At 40.2% G+C, this 15467-nt stretch overlaps 1 protein-coding gene across 4 annotated transcripts in view; it reads left to right on the top strand.

Annotated features, from left to right (window-relative positions):
- KYAT3 (kynurenine aminotransferase 3) overlaps window positions 319-15467 on the top strand; it is a 66525-nt gene continuing 51376 nt past the window's right edge. Inside the window, exons 1-2 of one of the 4 annotated variants that reach the window (XM_005678139.3) lie at window positions 319-436; window positions 4542-4641. In XM_005678139.3, coding sequence (XP_005678196.2) covers window positions 4543-4641 — 99 coding nt within the window. In that variant the 5' untranslated portion in view covers window positions 319-436; window position 4542. Of the gene's footprint in view, window positions 437-4539; window positions 4642-14395; window positions 14509-15467 lie in introns of those variants that run through there. The other 3 variants (XM_018045704.1, XM_005678140.3, XM_005678141.3) reach the window with 3 other exon arrangements.

The following is a 15467-nucleotide window of genomic DNA, read 5'->3' as shown; positions in this document are numbered from 1 at the left end:
CCAAACCAATCGGTCACATACATCCAATTAGAGCTGTGGACCTAAATTACATACCCAATCCCGGCCTTAGACAACCCCCCGCCCCATCCCACCCTTAACCAGATCCGCCTCTATTCAGCAGCTCAGACCTGGCTTCGCGTCTCCACCTGCCTGGTCCCGTTCCTAATCCTGGCTGTCCGCATAGCAAATCGCGTCCGAATCCAAGCCCCACAGACAATCCGGATCACATCGCAGCGAAGCTCCATCTTGCCGGCTTAGTCTCCTCTGATATTTCGCCGCCCACTTCTTCACCCCCGCCCCTACTCAATTGCATCCAGTCCGCGACTCCAGTCAATCTCCGTTCAGGCTCCGCCCCTAAGCCCGAATCCCGCCCCATCAGGCTCTCGAGCCCTCGCGGGACTTGAGCTCCGGGAAACGAGGTGTTCGCGCGAGGAAGGTCAGTGTGGCGCTAGAAGGGTACTCAGTGGGTGATAGTTGCCGTTTTGGCTCAGAGGCACGGGGAGCGAGATGAGGCGGCAGACCGGTTAGGGTGCGCTGCCGGGCCGCGCGACTGGCGAGGTTGGAGGAAGAGCAGGGGTTGGATTTCCTTCAGGATTCGGACTCGCCTTCCCGAGCTGGGGCGGGAGCTCGGAGTTGGGCCTCTTGACTCCGGGCTTCGGTGGACGGCGGGCCCGGTAGCAAAGGGTCAGCGCTGGAGTTTCAGAGTTCGCTACGGAGAGGAAATGGCACCGAAGTGCTGGCCTTCTAGAGTTGGACCCCGGGACTCCGGTCCTTGTCTGCCCTTTTTGCGCTTGATTTTGCAATTTGGATGTTTTGTAAACGGTTTAGGAAGCTGATACCGACTCCAGTTGATCCGTAACCGAGATTCTCAATAAAAAAGGAAACACAGGCTGCTAGCTTACCACATATGACTCTAGTGGAACCCATGGTTTTTAGATAAGATAAAAGCGGTCCAATCTGGTGCTTTTGGAGCCCCCGCCGAGTACGGTCTTGCCGGCGCGCGTCTCCTCCACCTCTACCTGAGCCGGGCAGCAATTTCAGGCTCATGTCTCCTGTCTTATACCTGCTCTGTATGGCTGATTTTTCCATTCTTGGTTCAGGCTTTGAGGTTTATTATTCCCACTGTACTTTCGCGGCCAGTACCTTATTCACTCACCTCCTGCTTTCCCTCTGTTGTATCAGTAAGCCTTAGAAACATTCTAGAAGTGGACTAACAGGCAGAGCAAGAAGTGGAAATAAACTTTTGATCAGATTCTTAACCTCTTTTGTACATTAATTAGCACTAGCTCTTTTGGCAGGCATACATTAATCTTCCTTGAGCTTGCAGTTAACCTGAACATTCTGGACTTGTGAAATTCACTGCATCTCTTCCTGTCTCTCCTCCCCAGTATGTAAAGTGGTTACAAGTTCATCATTTGGATTTTAAGCCCAGAGCTTCAAACTTTTTACCATTCATTTGGATTGCTTTACTCACTTTTTGGCTCTGGATTCTGTAACAATTCATCAGCCTTCTCAACTTCAGGTCACTTCCAGATGCACCACACATACCTTCAGTATCTTCATTTTAAACAGTCTACACCAAAGATAATAAATAATTAAAATTTCTATTGATCATGCCTACATTACAGTGGAATTTATCTTATGTATAATAGGCCATACTCATGTTTACTAGATGACACTGATTCACAGTTTCTTGATTTTCTTCACAGAGCATCGTTTTTATGTATAAGTGAGAAAAAAAACCAGTGAAATGTTAAATTTTTTATTTTTAAATAAAAATAACCTTTTTGTTTTTTCCAACTTTTCAGTGATACCTCAGGTGTTTTTATTAGTGAATATGCATAGGGAAAGTTAATTGCTTTGAAGTGCTGCTCAAAAAGTGTTTGTTTAAAGTAGGAAAGAAATAAATCTTAGAGATCTGAGTATGTCTCTGTTAGCCTGCTTAGATTTCTTTGGAGCCAATTTTTCACCGATGCTCCCACGATTCCTTCTACAATGAAATTACCCAGTGAGAGTAATGAATGAGAAGAAAATCAGGCCTGTATCTGGGCACTGAGGAATTTCGTCATTGACGGAGGAAAATGAGAGATTGTAGTGTGTCAAAAGCCAAGGGAACATGGTGCTTCTAGGAGGAGATAGGGCTTAACCAGCAGATATAAAGCTGCAGAGAACTCAAGCAAAGTAAGAATTTCGCAATGTCCACTGAATTTAACAATATGAAGATCAAAATTCACTTGAGCCAGAGCTGCCTCTGTGGAGTAACCAGTACAAACATTAGATTGCCCTGGGCTAAGAAGTATAGATTCGGGGAAAGGGACAGTCAATAAAATTATATCTTTTTAACCAGGAAAGACGAATATATAGAAGAGAATGGTAATAATCAATGGAGCAAGGGAGAGAAATAGCATCCAAGTCATGGGAGGAGAGACTGTTCTTTTGTAGCAGGATCACTTTATTATCATAGGAAGAAAAAAGGAATTTTTTCAGTTTAGTTTCTTTAGAGGTGGGCAAGTTGAAAAAATTCCCATCCTATGGCTTCTGTTTTCTCTCTGATAGAAAACATGGTCATCTGCTTAGACTAAAGAGGGTTATCTGTTAGAGGAGTGTTGGGAAAAATTAAAATAATCATTTTGTACTATGGGAGAGAAATATTGCCTATTCTCTTAATGGCTTTTGACTGAGGCCGAGAATTAAATTGACATAAGACAGATTAACAGGAGAAAAGCACACATTTAGTTTAAGTTCTATGTGACACAGACACTTTTGTGAGAAAATGAAGACCCAAAGAAGTGGCAAAACCAAATGCTTTTAAGGCAGGTTGAACAAAGAGAGACCATTGTGGGAAAGTAACCAAAAAATATGGAGCAATTTAAAGGAAGATAAGAATTATTTTAACTAGGTCTGTTTATACAGAATTCTCTCAGCTTTAACTCTCTAAGAATGTCTTTCTACCCACCACCCCCACCCCCACCCCTACCCCTACCCCTATTAATGACCCAAGAATAGGCATTTCTTGATTTAAGAAAACTTTGACTTGAAAGATTTCCCTGGTGGCTCAGACGGTAAAGCGTCTTCCTACAATGTGGGAGACCCGGGTTTGATCCCTGGGTCAGCAAAGTTCCCCTGAGAAGGAAATTGCAACCCACTCCAGTACTCTTGCCTGGAAAATCCCATGGATGGAGGAGCCTGGTAGGCTACAGTTCATGGAATGCTAAAGAGTTGGACACGACTGAGCGACTTCACTTTTCTTTCTTTTTTGACTTGAAAGAAACATAATAAGTCGTTATTTACAAAGGAATCACTATTTTATAAAAGGACTCATTATAACTAGTTCACTTAAATCATTAATTTATAAGGTGATTTTATGTATTTATTCATTTGACACATTTATTTATAATATGCCTCCTGTGTACCAGAGAAGTGAACTAAACACAACAGGCCCCTACTCAGGGCACTTATATTAAATTACCAAATGAGTGAGTTGTCAGCCAAACAAAGTGCTTTGCAGAGTTAACCTAGGCTCATGTGGTGTAGAATGGCTAAGAGGCTGTATTTAAGCTGAGATTTTGTTGACAAGGTCAGGATTTTCTATTTTACTTTTTTAGAAACATCAAATATGTTAATTTTCACATCTAAAGCTTGCTGTAGCCTTCAAAGTTTGGTAAATTATGGATATTCATAATTAGTTTCAGTAGTCGGTTTGAATCCATTAAGTATGTCTTTTTTTAAAAAAAAAAAAAAAGCTTGATTATTAGATATATAGGAAATACCCTCCACTGATAGAACATTGTTGGAGTAAAACCTTATGGGAAGTTTCTACTACCCTGAATTCTTTCACTTGTAAGTGGCAGTATGATAAGAGAAGTCCATTTTGCTTTGATCGCCTTCTATTGACCCATGGTGATAATAATTTCCTTATAGGTAGAGAAATAATTCAGAATCGGGTAGAGAAGTAATTCAGAATGCATGCCTGCTAGGTAGCTGGAATCTCTTAATGGGGCTTGCTAATTATAGAATTGTTGAGGGAAGTACCATCTTAATAAATAAGGGAAGATTCATATAATCTTTTTATTTCTCAAGGATCTACTATAGTCCTTTTCAAACAGCTTTCTAAATAACCTGCTTTTAACAACACTAATTTACTGTTATGAATTGTACTTTTACTAGTGACTTCTCCAGATAATTCTGAGTTTCAGTAGTTCTTAGATTGAAACATTCTGGATTTTAATGGCTGCTAGAAATGGAACTTATACTTCCTAGAGTTTAATGCTCTAGACTAAAGTAGGAGTTTATTTTTAAAATTCATCATATCCTTACAGATCTAGTTTAAAATGACATGTGTATAAATTTGTATAAGGAAATGTTCTATTGGAATAATTAGAACATTTCTCGTGGTGAGAGATTATATCATAGAAAGAAAACTCAGCTATAGAAAAAGTTAAATTTGTTTTATACCAGGTTGTGGTCTGTTGGGTAGCTATGTTTAATAGTGGTATAAGTATACATTTACTCCCTTTAAATTTTTGTCTTTTATTCTGTAGCATGTTTTTGGCCTGGGGGAGACTCTGCACCCGTAACTGTAGACCTAAATTCCTGAAGACAGTTGGGGCTTCAAAAATCCTTGGACTCTCTACTTCTGCTGTAGGTATTGCTTAATCACTTATAGAAATAAAATTGCACATATTCTGCAGTATTTGAAAAAGATAATTTTTCATGGCTATTTTGTAATTATTTTATTAAAATGAGTATTTATGTTATATAAGCTGAAATGATCTCTTGTTACTAGCCAGAACTGACTTTCACTGCTTGCCTGTCTGTATGTCAGGCATCAGTTCAGTTTAGTCGCTCAGTCGTGTCCAACTCTTTGCGACTCCGTGGACTGCAGCACGCCAGGCTTCCCTGTCCATCACCGACTCCCAGAGTTTACCCAAACTCGGGTTGGTGATGCCATCCAACCATCTCATCCTCTGTTGTCCCCTTCTCCTCCTGCCTTCAATCTTTCCCAGCATCAGGGTCTTTTCCAGTGAGTCAGCTCTTCGCATCAGGTGGCCAAAGTATTGGAGTTTCAGCTTCAACATCAGTCCTTCCAATGAACACCCAGGACTGATCTCCTTTAGGATGGACTGGTTGGATCTCCTTGCTGTCCAAGGGACTCTCAAGAGTCTTCCCTACCACCACAGTTCAAAAGCATCAATTCTTCACCACTCAGCTTTCTTTACAGTCTAACTCTCACATCTATGCATGACTACTGAAAAAACCATAGCCTTGTCAGGCATAGTGCAGGGTATTTTATTCATTATCTCAATTTATTTATTTATTTCAATTGAAGTATAGTTGATTTACAATATTGTGTTAGTTTCAGGTATACAGCATAGTGATTCAGTTTTTTTAAACAGGTTTTATTCCATTATAGATTATTATGAGATAATTGGGTATAATTCCCTGTGCTATACAGCAAATCCTTATTGCTTAGCTATTTTCTGTATAGTGGTTTCTATCTGTTAATTACTCACTCCTCATTTCACCCCATCCACTTTGATAACCACGTTTGTTTTTAGATTAATTAGTTTTTAGATTCCGCATATAAGTGCTATCATATAGTATTTGTTTCCTCTGTCTGATTTACTTTACTAAGCATAATATTCTTTAGGTCCATCCACATTGCTGCAAATGTTGGTATTTCATTCTTTTTTATAGAGAGTTATATTCCTCTGTATATATACCACATCTTCTTAAGCCAGTCATCTGTTGATGGTGCTTGGTTGCCATCCATGTCTTGGCTGTTATAAATAGTGATACTGTGAACATTGAGGAGCATGCATCCTTTTGAATTAGAGGTGTTTTCCGCTCCCCCACCCCCCCACACACATACCCAGGTATATACCCAGGAGTGGAATTGCTGGATCATATAGTAGTTTTATTTTTGATTTTTAAGGAACCTCCACACTGTTTTCCATACTGGCTGTACCTGTTTACATTTCTACCAGCAGGGTATAAAGATTCCTTTTTCTACACATTTATTATTTATTGACTTTTTTGATAATAGCCCTTCTGATCACTATGAGTTGATAGCTCATTGTGCTTTTGTTTTACATTTTTCTGTTAGCTAGTGATGTTGAGCATCTCTTTATGTGCCTAGTAGCCATCTCTCTATATAGCTTTTTTGGAAAAATATCTATTCAGGTCTTTTGCCCATTTTTTGATTAGGTTTTTGTTTCTTTGATATTGAGTTGTGTGAGCTGGTTGTATATTTTGGGTGTTAACTCCTTGTTGGTTGCATCATTTGCAACTATTTTTTCCCATTCTGTAGGTTGTTTTTTCATTTCATTAATGGTTTCTGTTGCTGTGCAAAAACTTAATTTTGACTAGGTCCCATTTGTTAATTTTTTCCTTTATTTCTTTTGCCTTGGGAGACCAGGAAAATATTGCTCTGGCTTATGTCAAAGACTGTTTTACGTATGTTCTCTTCTGAGTATTTTATGGTATCATGTCTTCCATTTAGGTCTTTAAGCCATTTTGAGTTTGTTTTGTATATGGTATGAGAGAATGTTCTAATCTCATTATTTTACATGTGGCTCTCCAGTTTTCCCAGCACCGCTTATTGAAGAGATTGTCTTTTCTCCATGTATGATGTGGTCTCCTTTATGTAGATTAGCTGACCAAAGCTGAGTGGGTCATTTCTGGACTCTCTAAGTTTCTTCCTTTAACCTGTGTATCTGTTTTTGTATCAAAACCACACTGTTTTGCTTACTGTAGCTTTCTAGCACAGTCTGAAGTTAGCAGGGTTATACCTGCAGCTTTTTTCCTCTAGATTGTGTTGTCAATTTTGGATCTTTTGTAGTCTCTTGTAAATTTAAGATTATTTGTTCTAGTTCTATGAAAAATGTCATGTGTATTTTAATAGAAATTCTGTAGATTGCTTTGGGTACTATGACCACTTTAAGAATATTAATTATTCCATTCTAAGAGGTCAAGATATCTTTTCATTTAATTAAATCATCTTCAATTTCAAGTCTCCACCTCCTTGGTAAGTTTCTTATTAGTCTCTATGTTTTTGATGTGATTTTTAATGGAGTCTTTTTACTTTTGCTTTCTGATATTTCATTATTAGTAGTACATTTCTGTGTATTAATCTTGTATGCTGCAACTTTGCTGAATTCATTTATTACTTCTACTAGGTTTTGTGTGGAGACTTTAAGGTTCTCTATTATAGAATATCATGTCATCTACAACTATTGACAAATTGACCTCTTCCCTTCCAATTTTTTATTTTATTTTTCTTGTCTGACTGCTGTGTCTATGACTTTCAATACTATGTTAAATAAAAGCAGTGAGAGTGGGCATCCTTGTCTTGTTCCTGAATTTAGCAGGAATGCTTTCAGCTATTCAGTGTTGAATATTACATTGGTTTGACATAAATGACCTGTATTATGTTGAGATATGTACCCTTTATACCCACTTTAAGAAGTGTTTATCATGAATGCATATTGTCTTTAGTCAAATGCTTTTTCTGCAGCTATTGAGAATACATGTGGTTTCTGTGTTTCCTTTTGTTGAAATGATGTATCACATTGATTTGTATGTGTTGAATTATCCATGTAACACTGGAATAAATCCAACTTGATCATGATGTGTGATCCTTTTTATGTATTATTGGATTCTGTTTGCTAGTATTTTGTTGAGGATTTTTGCCTCTGTATTCATCAAGGATACTGGCCTGTAATAATTTTCTTGTTTTGTTAGTGACTGTCTGGTTTTGGTATCAGAGTGGCATTATAGAGTAAACTTGGGAGTTTTCCCTCTTCCTTCCTTTTTTTTTTTTTTTTAAATACTTTGAAAAGAGTAATTTCTTTATTTGATTGGTAGAATTTTCCCCTGAAGCCATCAGTTCCTAGACTTGTTTGAGGGGAGTTCTTTTTCCTTTTTAATGTAATTTATTTTTGGCTGTGCTGAGTCTTTATGGCTACATGCAGTTTTGCTCTCGTTGCAGTGAGCAGGGGCTACCTTCTATTTGTGATTCAACGGCTTCTCATTGTGGCGGCTTCTCTTCTTTCAGAGCATAGACTCTAGGGCACCCGGACTTCAGTAGTTGTGGTTCCTGAGCTCTGGAGCACAGGCTTAGTAGTTGTGGCACATGGACTTAGTTGTTCTGCAGCATGTGGGATCTTCCCAGAACAGAGATCGAATCCTTGTATCCTGCATTGACAGGTGGATTCTCTACCACTGAGCCACCGAGGAACAAAGGGAATTTTGTTTATTACAGATTCTATTTCGCTTCTAGTGATTGGTCTGGTTAATTCTTTTTGACTCGGTCTTGGCAAGTCATATGGGTCTAGAAATTGGTCCATTTTTTCTAAGTTGTCCAATTTGTTGGCATATAACCATTCATAGTATTCTCTTTTGATTTTTTTTTAAAATCTCTGTGGTATTGAGATTTCTTGTCTTTGATTTTGTGTTTTATTTGGGTCCTCTGCCTGTTGATGGACATGAGTTTGAGCAAGCTCTGGTAATTGATGATGGACAGGGAAGCCTGGCATGCTATAGTCCACGGGGTTGCAAAGAGTCGGACACAACTGAGCAACTGAACTGAACTACCTGTTGATAATCTTATAGGTGTTCCCTTGTACATGATTGTTTTTCCCTTGCTGCCTTTTGATTTTCTCTTTTGCTTTTGCCATTTTAATTATCTGTCTTACTGTGTGTCTGTCTAGGTTCAACTTGGTGGGGACTCTCTGTGCTTCCTGTACCTGGATATGTTTCCTTCTTTAGGGTTGGAAATTTTTCTGCCATACTTCCTTATAATACATTTTGATCCCCTTCTGTCTTTCTTCACCTTCTAGAACTCCTGTTATACAAAGGTTGGCACACTTTATATTTTATTAATCTTGTATGTTGCTTTCTTTTTTTTATTTTTTATTTTTCTGTTTGTTGTTTGATTGGGTGATTTATTCTATCTTCCAGATCATTTCTTCTATGTAATTTAAGACAGCTATTCATTGCTTCTAGAGTGCTTTTTATCTCAGAAATTCAATTACCTATTTTTGATTGGGTCTTCTTTATAGGTTCTATTGTTCTTTGTTGAAATAATCTATGTTTAGACCAATTCTCTTTCTTAATTCAGTTAGCATTCTTATTATTAACTCGTTGAATTCAGAGTCTGGTAGACCGACTATCAGGCTTCCCAGATGGCCCAGTGATAAAGACTCTGCCTGTCAATGCCAGAGATACAAGAGACACAGGTTTGATCGCCATGTGGCAAAGATCTCCAGGATAGGAACTGGCAACTGAAAATTCTGTGGACAGAGGCACTGGTGAGCTACAGTCCATGGGATTGCAAAGAGTCAGACGTGACTAATCGACTGAGAACACACACACAATTATCTGTTTCATTATTTATTCTTTCAAGGAATTCTCTTCCTCTTTTAACTGGGAGAATTTCCTCTACCTTTTCATTTTACTGAACTTTCTCTGTCTCTGTGAACTGAAACAGTTATCTGTTGGTCCTGTAGGGGTGTTTTCATGTTGGAGCAACCCTGTGTAGACTGTCTTTGGTGCAGGGGCTGGTTTTGATATGGATATCAGGTCTCTCCTCCAGGTGTGCTGGCCTCTATCTCCTTGTTAGGGATTGTGGTTGATGTTTTATCTAAAGCCTGTGCAGTGTGTGACACAGGACTTCCTGTTGCTCTGCAGCTTTGCCACCCTGTCAGGGGCAGGGTCTGCTCCCTAGTTGTTGGACTAGAAGCCCTGAGGTTTGGGCTCAGTCAGACTCCATTCCCTGGAGTATGTGCCCCGCCCTAAAGGAGGGGATTGCTGGAGAAAGTGAGGCCTTCTGTGTACTCAGAGAAGTCTGGCGGGCCTCCTGCATAGGTATCTGCAGCTCCAGTGTCCATTCCGCCGTGTGATCATCACTGACCTAGTGCAAGGCTGTGGCATGGAGTGGGCAAGCCAGGCACTCACCTGACTGGGACTGGGGTCAAGGCATTGTGGCTGTAGGAAATGAAGTGACGATGCTGCCACCAGAGACCTGGGCTGCCTCTGTGGCAGTCTTCTCCTGGGACCTGTCTGCCCCACATCCAGTGCTGAATTCTGGTATGGTGGGCAGGGCTGGTATGCTCACGTGGCTAGGAAAGGGACCCCAGCATGCTGGTCACATAGATTCCCAGGTGCTGCAGGAGTAAATGCTGACAAGGGCCACCATTCCAGTCGGACCATACCCCAGGCCCTTACACCATCTATGTCCCTAAGTAAAGTCTTCTCCCAGGACCTATCTGTCCCATATCCAGTGCTAAGCTCTGATGTGGAGTGGATGGGGCTGAGGTCTTCTTCCTGCTTGGTTTAGCAAATGTCGGGAGCCAGCAGCCACCAGTGCAGAAGTCTCTTTGCCCTGCTTATTGGCAGGTCGCCACCATATACTCTTCATGGGTAGAGTCTAGGCTTCTCCAGCCCTTCTGTCTGTTTCAACGATTCTCCCTGTAGGCAGGGGGCTTGTCTCCTCCATGTAAGATCCTGAGACTAGGACACCCAGCCTGTGACTCAACATGCTTGCTCCGCTGGGTAAAAGTTCTCTCAGATTGTTCAGATCCCTCACTGTCGCAGAGCTCCCAACCTAAGCTTTTTTTCCATCCTACCCCATTAGATGGAAATCTTTCTTACAGCTTTGGCTGTATAGGAGTTGGTTGTTTTGTCAGTTTCCAGTTAGTCTTCCATGAGAATGTCCCACATTTGGATGTATTTTTGATGTATTTGTTAGGGGAGTTGAGCTTCATGTCATCTTGATCCAGTCCCTTTATTATTTCACTTTATATTTACAAAATTCTTCACGTTATGATTTGCTATAATCTTTTTTACATATGGAAGCTTAAGTAGGTTTAGTATCTTGCCCAAGGTCAAAATACCACATTTACCCCTTTCTAGCTCTATGCATTCTAAACGTCTGGCTCCGTCTGCTCAAGAAAGGATGTAACTAGTGACTGTAAGTGCAGGCACCATGACTTCCAATTGTAGGAAATACAGTGGATTGAGGACCAGATTATATGACGAATTGGAAAAGCAAACAAACCCAAGATGTGGGTCGTATCCACAGGTTTGATTCCTAACTTGGTTTCTTCGACAAGTCAGTAGCATGGGGAAAAAGTGGGGATGGGTAGTATTTCAGAGGGACTGCTCTGAGATGCGGAGAAGGCAATGGCACCCTACTCCAGTACTCTTGCCTTAAAAATCCCATGGACGGAGGAGCCTGGTGGGCTGCAGTCCATGGGGTTGCTAAGAGTCGGACATGACTGAGCGACTTCATTTTCACTTTTCACTTTCATGCATTGGAGAAGGAAATGGCAACCCACTCCAGTGTTCTTGCCTAGAGAATCCCAGGGACGGCAGAGCCTGGTGGGCTGCCATATACGGGGTTGCACAGAGTTGTACAAGACTGAAGTGACTTAGCAGCAGCAGCAGCAGCTCTGAGATGAAAAGAACGTTAAAAAGCACAACCACCAGAATGATGTATGGACCTTGTTTAGGGACTTGATCCAATCAACAGAAATGTAAAGAGATATTTTTAAAGACATTTAGAGAAATTGATGGTGGATTGGGTATTAGATGATATTAAGGAATTACTGTTAGTGTGATGGTGACATTGAAGTTATACAAGAGAATATCAATATTTTGTATAGATATATGCCAAAGGAAAGGAAAAGGAGGAAAAACTTTCAGTTTTTCCGTTACAGGAACATTCTGTTATTTTCCTATGCCATCTAGTGGCAAAATAATGTAATTTGTCTGCTTCTTTAAATTGAGAGCCATATCTTAGAAAACGTTTAATATCTGTGAGATAATTCTGTTAGTGTCTGCTTACTTGGGCAGCATTTTGTCCAAAGGGACAAACTGCATGTTTTAGAGCATTATAGTGAAGTGAGTGAAAGTTGCTCAGTCATGTCTGACTCTTTGCAACCCCATGGACTATATAGTCCATGGAATTCTCCCGGCCAGCATACTAGAGTAGGTAGCCGTTCCCTTTTCCAGGGGATCTTCCCAACCCAGGGATCGAACCCATGTCTCCCACATTGCAGGTGGATTCTTTACCAGCTGAGCCACCAGGGAAGCCTTTAAAGCTTCAGATCAAAATTGAGCAGTACAGAGTTCCTGTGTATCCCCTGGCCGGACACATGCATAGGCTCCTCTACATCAACATCCCTCACCTGAGTGGTGTATTAGCTACAAACATTGAAACTACCTTGATACATTATGTTCACCCAAAGTCCGTAATTTACATTAGGGTTCACTCTTGGCGTTGTGCCTTCTGTGTGTTTTGACAAATGTATAATTACATGAATCCATTTTTACAGTATGACACAGAGCAGTTTCACTGCCCTAAAAATCGTCTGTCTTCTACCTGTTTGTCCCTCCTTCCCTCTTAAGTTCTCTAAACCACTAATCCTTTTGCTGTCTGATTTTGCCTTTTCCAAAATGTATACATTTGTGATCATAACACATGTGGCTTTTTCAAATTGGCTCCTTTCACTTAGCAATGTGCATTTTCCTCAATGTCTTTTTCTTTGCATGATGACTCATTTCTTTTTTGCATGGAAGAGTGTTCCATTATTTGGGTGTACCACAACTGATCCATTCATGTATCCTGGTTGCTTCCAAGTTTTAGAAATTATGAATAAAGATGCTATAAACATCAGTGTTTAAGATTTTATATGGACTTAATTTTTCAACTCCTTTAGGTAAATACCAAGGAGAGTGATTGCTAGATTGTATGGTAAGAGTATCTATAGTTTTCTAAGAAACTGCCCTGTCAACTTTTTAAAATCAGCTTTATAGTGGCACAGTAAACCATAGAGTGTGCTGCTGCTGCTGCTGCTAAGTCGCTTCAGTCGTGTCCGACTCTGTGCGACCCCATAGATGGCAGCCCACCAGGCTCAGCCGTCCCTGGGATTCTCCAGGCAAGAACACTGGAGTGGGTTGCCATTTCCTTCTCCAATGCAGGAAAGTGAAAAGTGAAAGTGAAGTTGCTCAGTCGTGCCTGACTCTTAGCGACCCCATGGACTGCAGCCCACCAGGCTCCTCAGTCCACGGGACTTTCCAGGCAAGAGTACTGGAGTGGGTTGCCACTGCCTTCTCCGACCATAGAGTATACAACTCAATAATTATTTTTAAATGTATATACCATAAAACCACTGCCACATCAGCATATAGAATATTTCCATCACCCCTGAAATATGCTTCATGTTCCTTCACAGTTCATTTATCACTGCTAATTTGCTCTTTGTCACCATAGATGATTTTGCTTTTTTAAAATTATTTTATCTAAGTGGATCATGTATTATATACTCATTTGTGTATGGGTTCTTTCACATGCATAATGATTTTAAAGTGACCCATGTTGTTGTTTTTTGAGCTCATTCTTTTTTATTGCTGAAAAGAATCCTATTGTTTGTTTAACCATTCATTCACTTGTTGATGGACTTTTGTATTATTTCCAGGTTTTAGCTATTTTGAGTAAAGTTATTGTGATCATTGAGTACATGTGATTGTGTGGACATAGGTTTTCATTTCTCTTGTTTAAATACCTAACAGTAGAATCACTGGGTTGTGTGGTAGATTTATGTTTGTTTTTATAGTAAGTGTTAAGCAGTTTTCCAAAGTGGTTGTATCATTTCACATTTCTTCCAGGGTTGTACAAGAGTTCTAGCTGCCTCACATCCTTGTCAACATACAGTATCTATAATTTTAGCCATTTTGTTGGGTATCTAGTGGAAGCTCATCGTGGTTTTAATTTGCATTTCCCTGATGACTGATGATGTTGAGCATTTTTATATATGCCTTTTGGCCTTTCATATGCCTTTTGTGAAGTGACTATCAGAATTTTTGCCCTTTCTCAACTGGATTGTTTGCTTTCTTATTGCATTGTGTATTCTTAATGTGTATTCTAAATAAAAGTCTTCTGTAAAATAACATGTTGCAAACACTTTAATTTTATGACTTACCTGGCAACTATTTAAGAGGTATTTGAGCCTACTGAAAGATATTATAGGGGAGGGGAAAAATCAACTTTTTCCTCTATCCTAGGTTTTCTGACTGAGGCCCTAAGAATTAGACTGAAAAGAAAGATTGAAACAAGAGTAAAACAAAAACTGTTCATCATGCATGTTGTGTATACACACAGGAGAACTCAAGTGAGATTAGTACCTCAGAGGAGTCATTAGAAATTGAGCCTATAAATAACATCTTAACAAAGAACAGTAGATTTGTAGAGAAGGGACTTAACAAAGGAAAAAGAGTGTAGGAATGAAAACAGGGGTTGTATTAACGAGGTTTGTCTTGTAGAGTCTGGTGCTATCTCAGCTGATGAGTCTACAATTATCTCTGGTGATTAAGAATTGTCCTGTTCACCCAGGTGGAAGGGGGAGGGCAAACGTGTTCTTCTGTGTGCATGCTCAGTCACTTCAGACTCTTTGTGGCCCTTTGGACCGTAACCCTCGAGGCTCCTCTCTTCACGGGATTTCCCAGGCAAGTCAAGCAATAATAATAAACATTTTAAGTGATTACCATATGCTTTACGTGATATCTCATTTAATCCTTGTAACAACTGTATATTGTTAGCACTGTTTTGTTTTCTCCAATTTACTGGTAAGAATATGCAGCCTTGGAGGGTTTGGTAATTTTCTTTAGTCACACTGTCAGTGTCTTCGATCATTGTACTGTATATTCCCAAGTAAAGTTATTGATGACTCAATAAATATATTTTACTGAGAATCTTAAGATTTGAATATAAATATATAGATACATATACAGATATACGTGTACTTTTTTCTTTCTTCTTCTTCACTCGCTCAGTCGTGTCCGACTCTTTGCAACTCCGTGGACTGTAGCCTGCCAGGCTCATATGTCCATGGGATTCTCCAGGCAGGAATACTGGAGTGGGTTGCCATTTCCTTCTCCAGGGGATCTTCCTGACCCAGGGATTGAACCCAGGTCTCCCATATTGTAGGCAGACGCTTTGACCTCTAAGCCACCAGGGAAGTCCCTGGGCAACCTGAAAGATAACACATGAGACACAGTTCAGGTTCTAAAAGAAAACCTGAGAACAGACGTTACACATGTGCCATAGAAATTGTGATGAGGAGAGAGGTCAGAGGGAGAATAGAGGAAGGAAGGGTTACTTAGAATCTGAGAACATTGCTTAGATGTTCAATCTTAGGTATGTCTCGTCAGGTATAACAATTACCGCAAACTTGATTGTATTACAGTGACAGTTACTCTCACAGTTCTAGGCTCCAGAATCCAAGATCAGGATCCACTGAGCCAAGATTAAGCTACCACCAGGACTACAGTCCCCCAGCCCCCTAGAGAGAGTCCATTCCTAGCCTCTTCCAGCTTCTGATACCTGCTGTAACTCCTTGTCTTATGGCCACATCACCCTAATCTTCATGGCCAGCATCTCCAAATAAGTCTCTGATCATCTTTAC

The sequence above is a fragment of the Capra hircus genome, chromosome 3 (assembly GCF_001704415.2).
Source record: "Capra hircus breed San Clemente chromosome 3, ASM170441v1, whole genome shotgun sequence".
NCBI lineage: Eukaryota > Metazoa > Chordata > Mammalia > Artiodactyla > Bovidae > Capra > Capra hircus.
The sequence above is the reverse complement of the archived record's forward strand: the minus strand, read 5'-3'. Positions and strand labels throughout refer to the sequence as shown.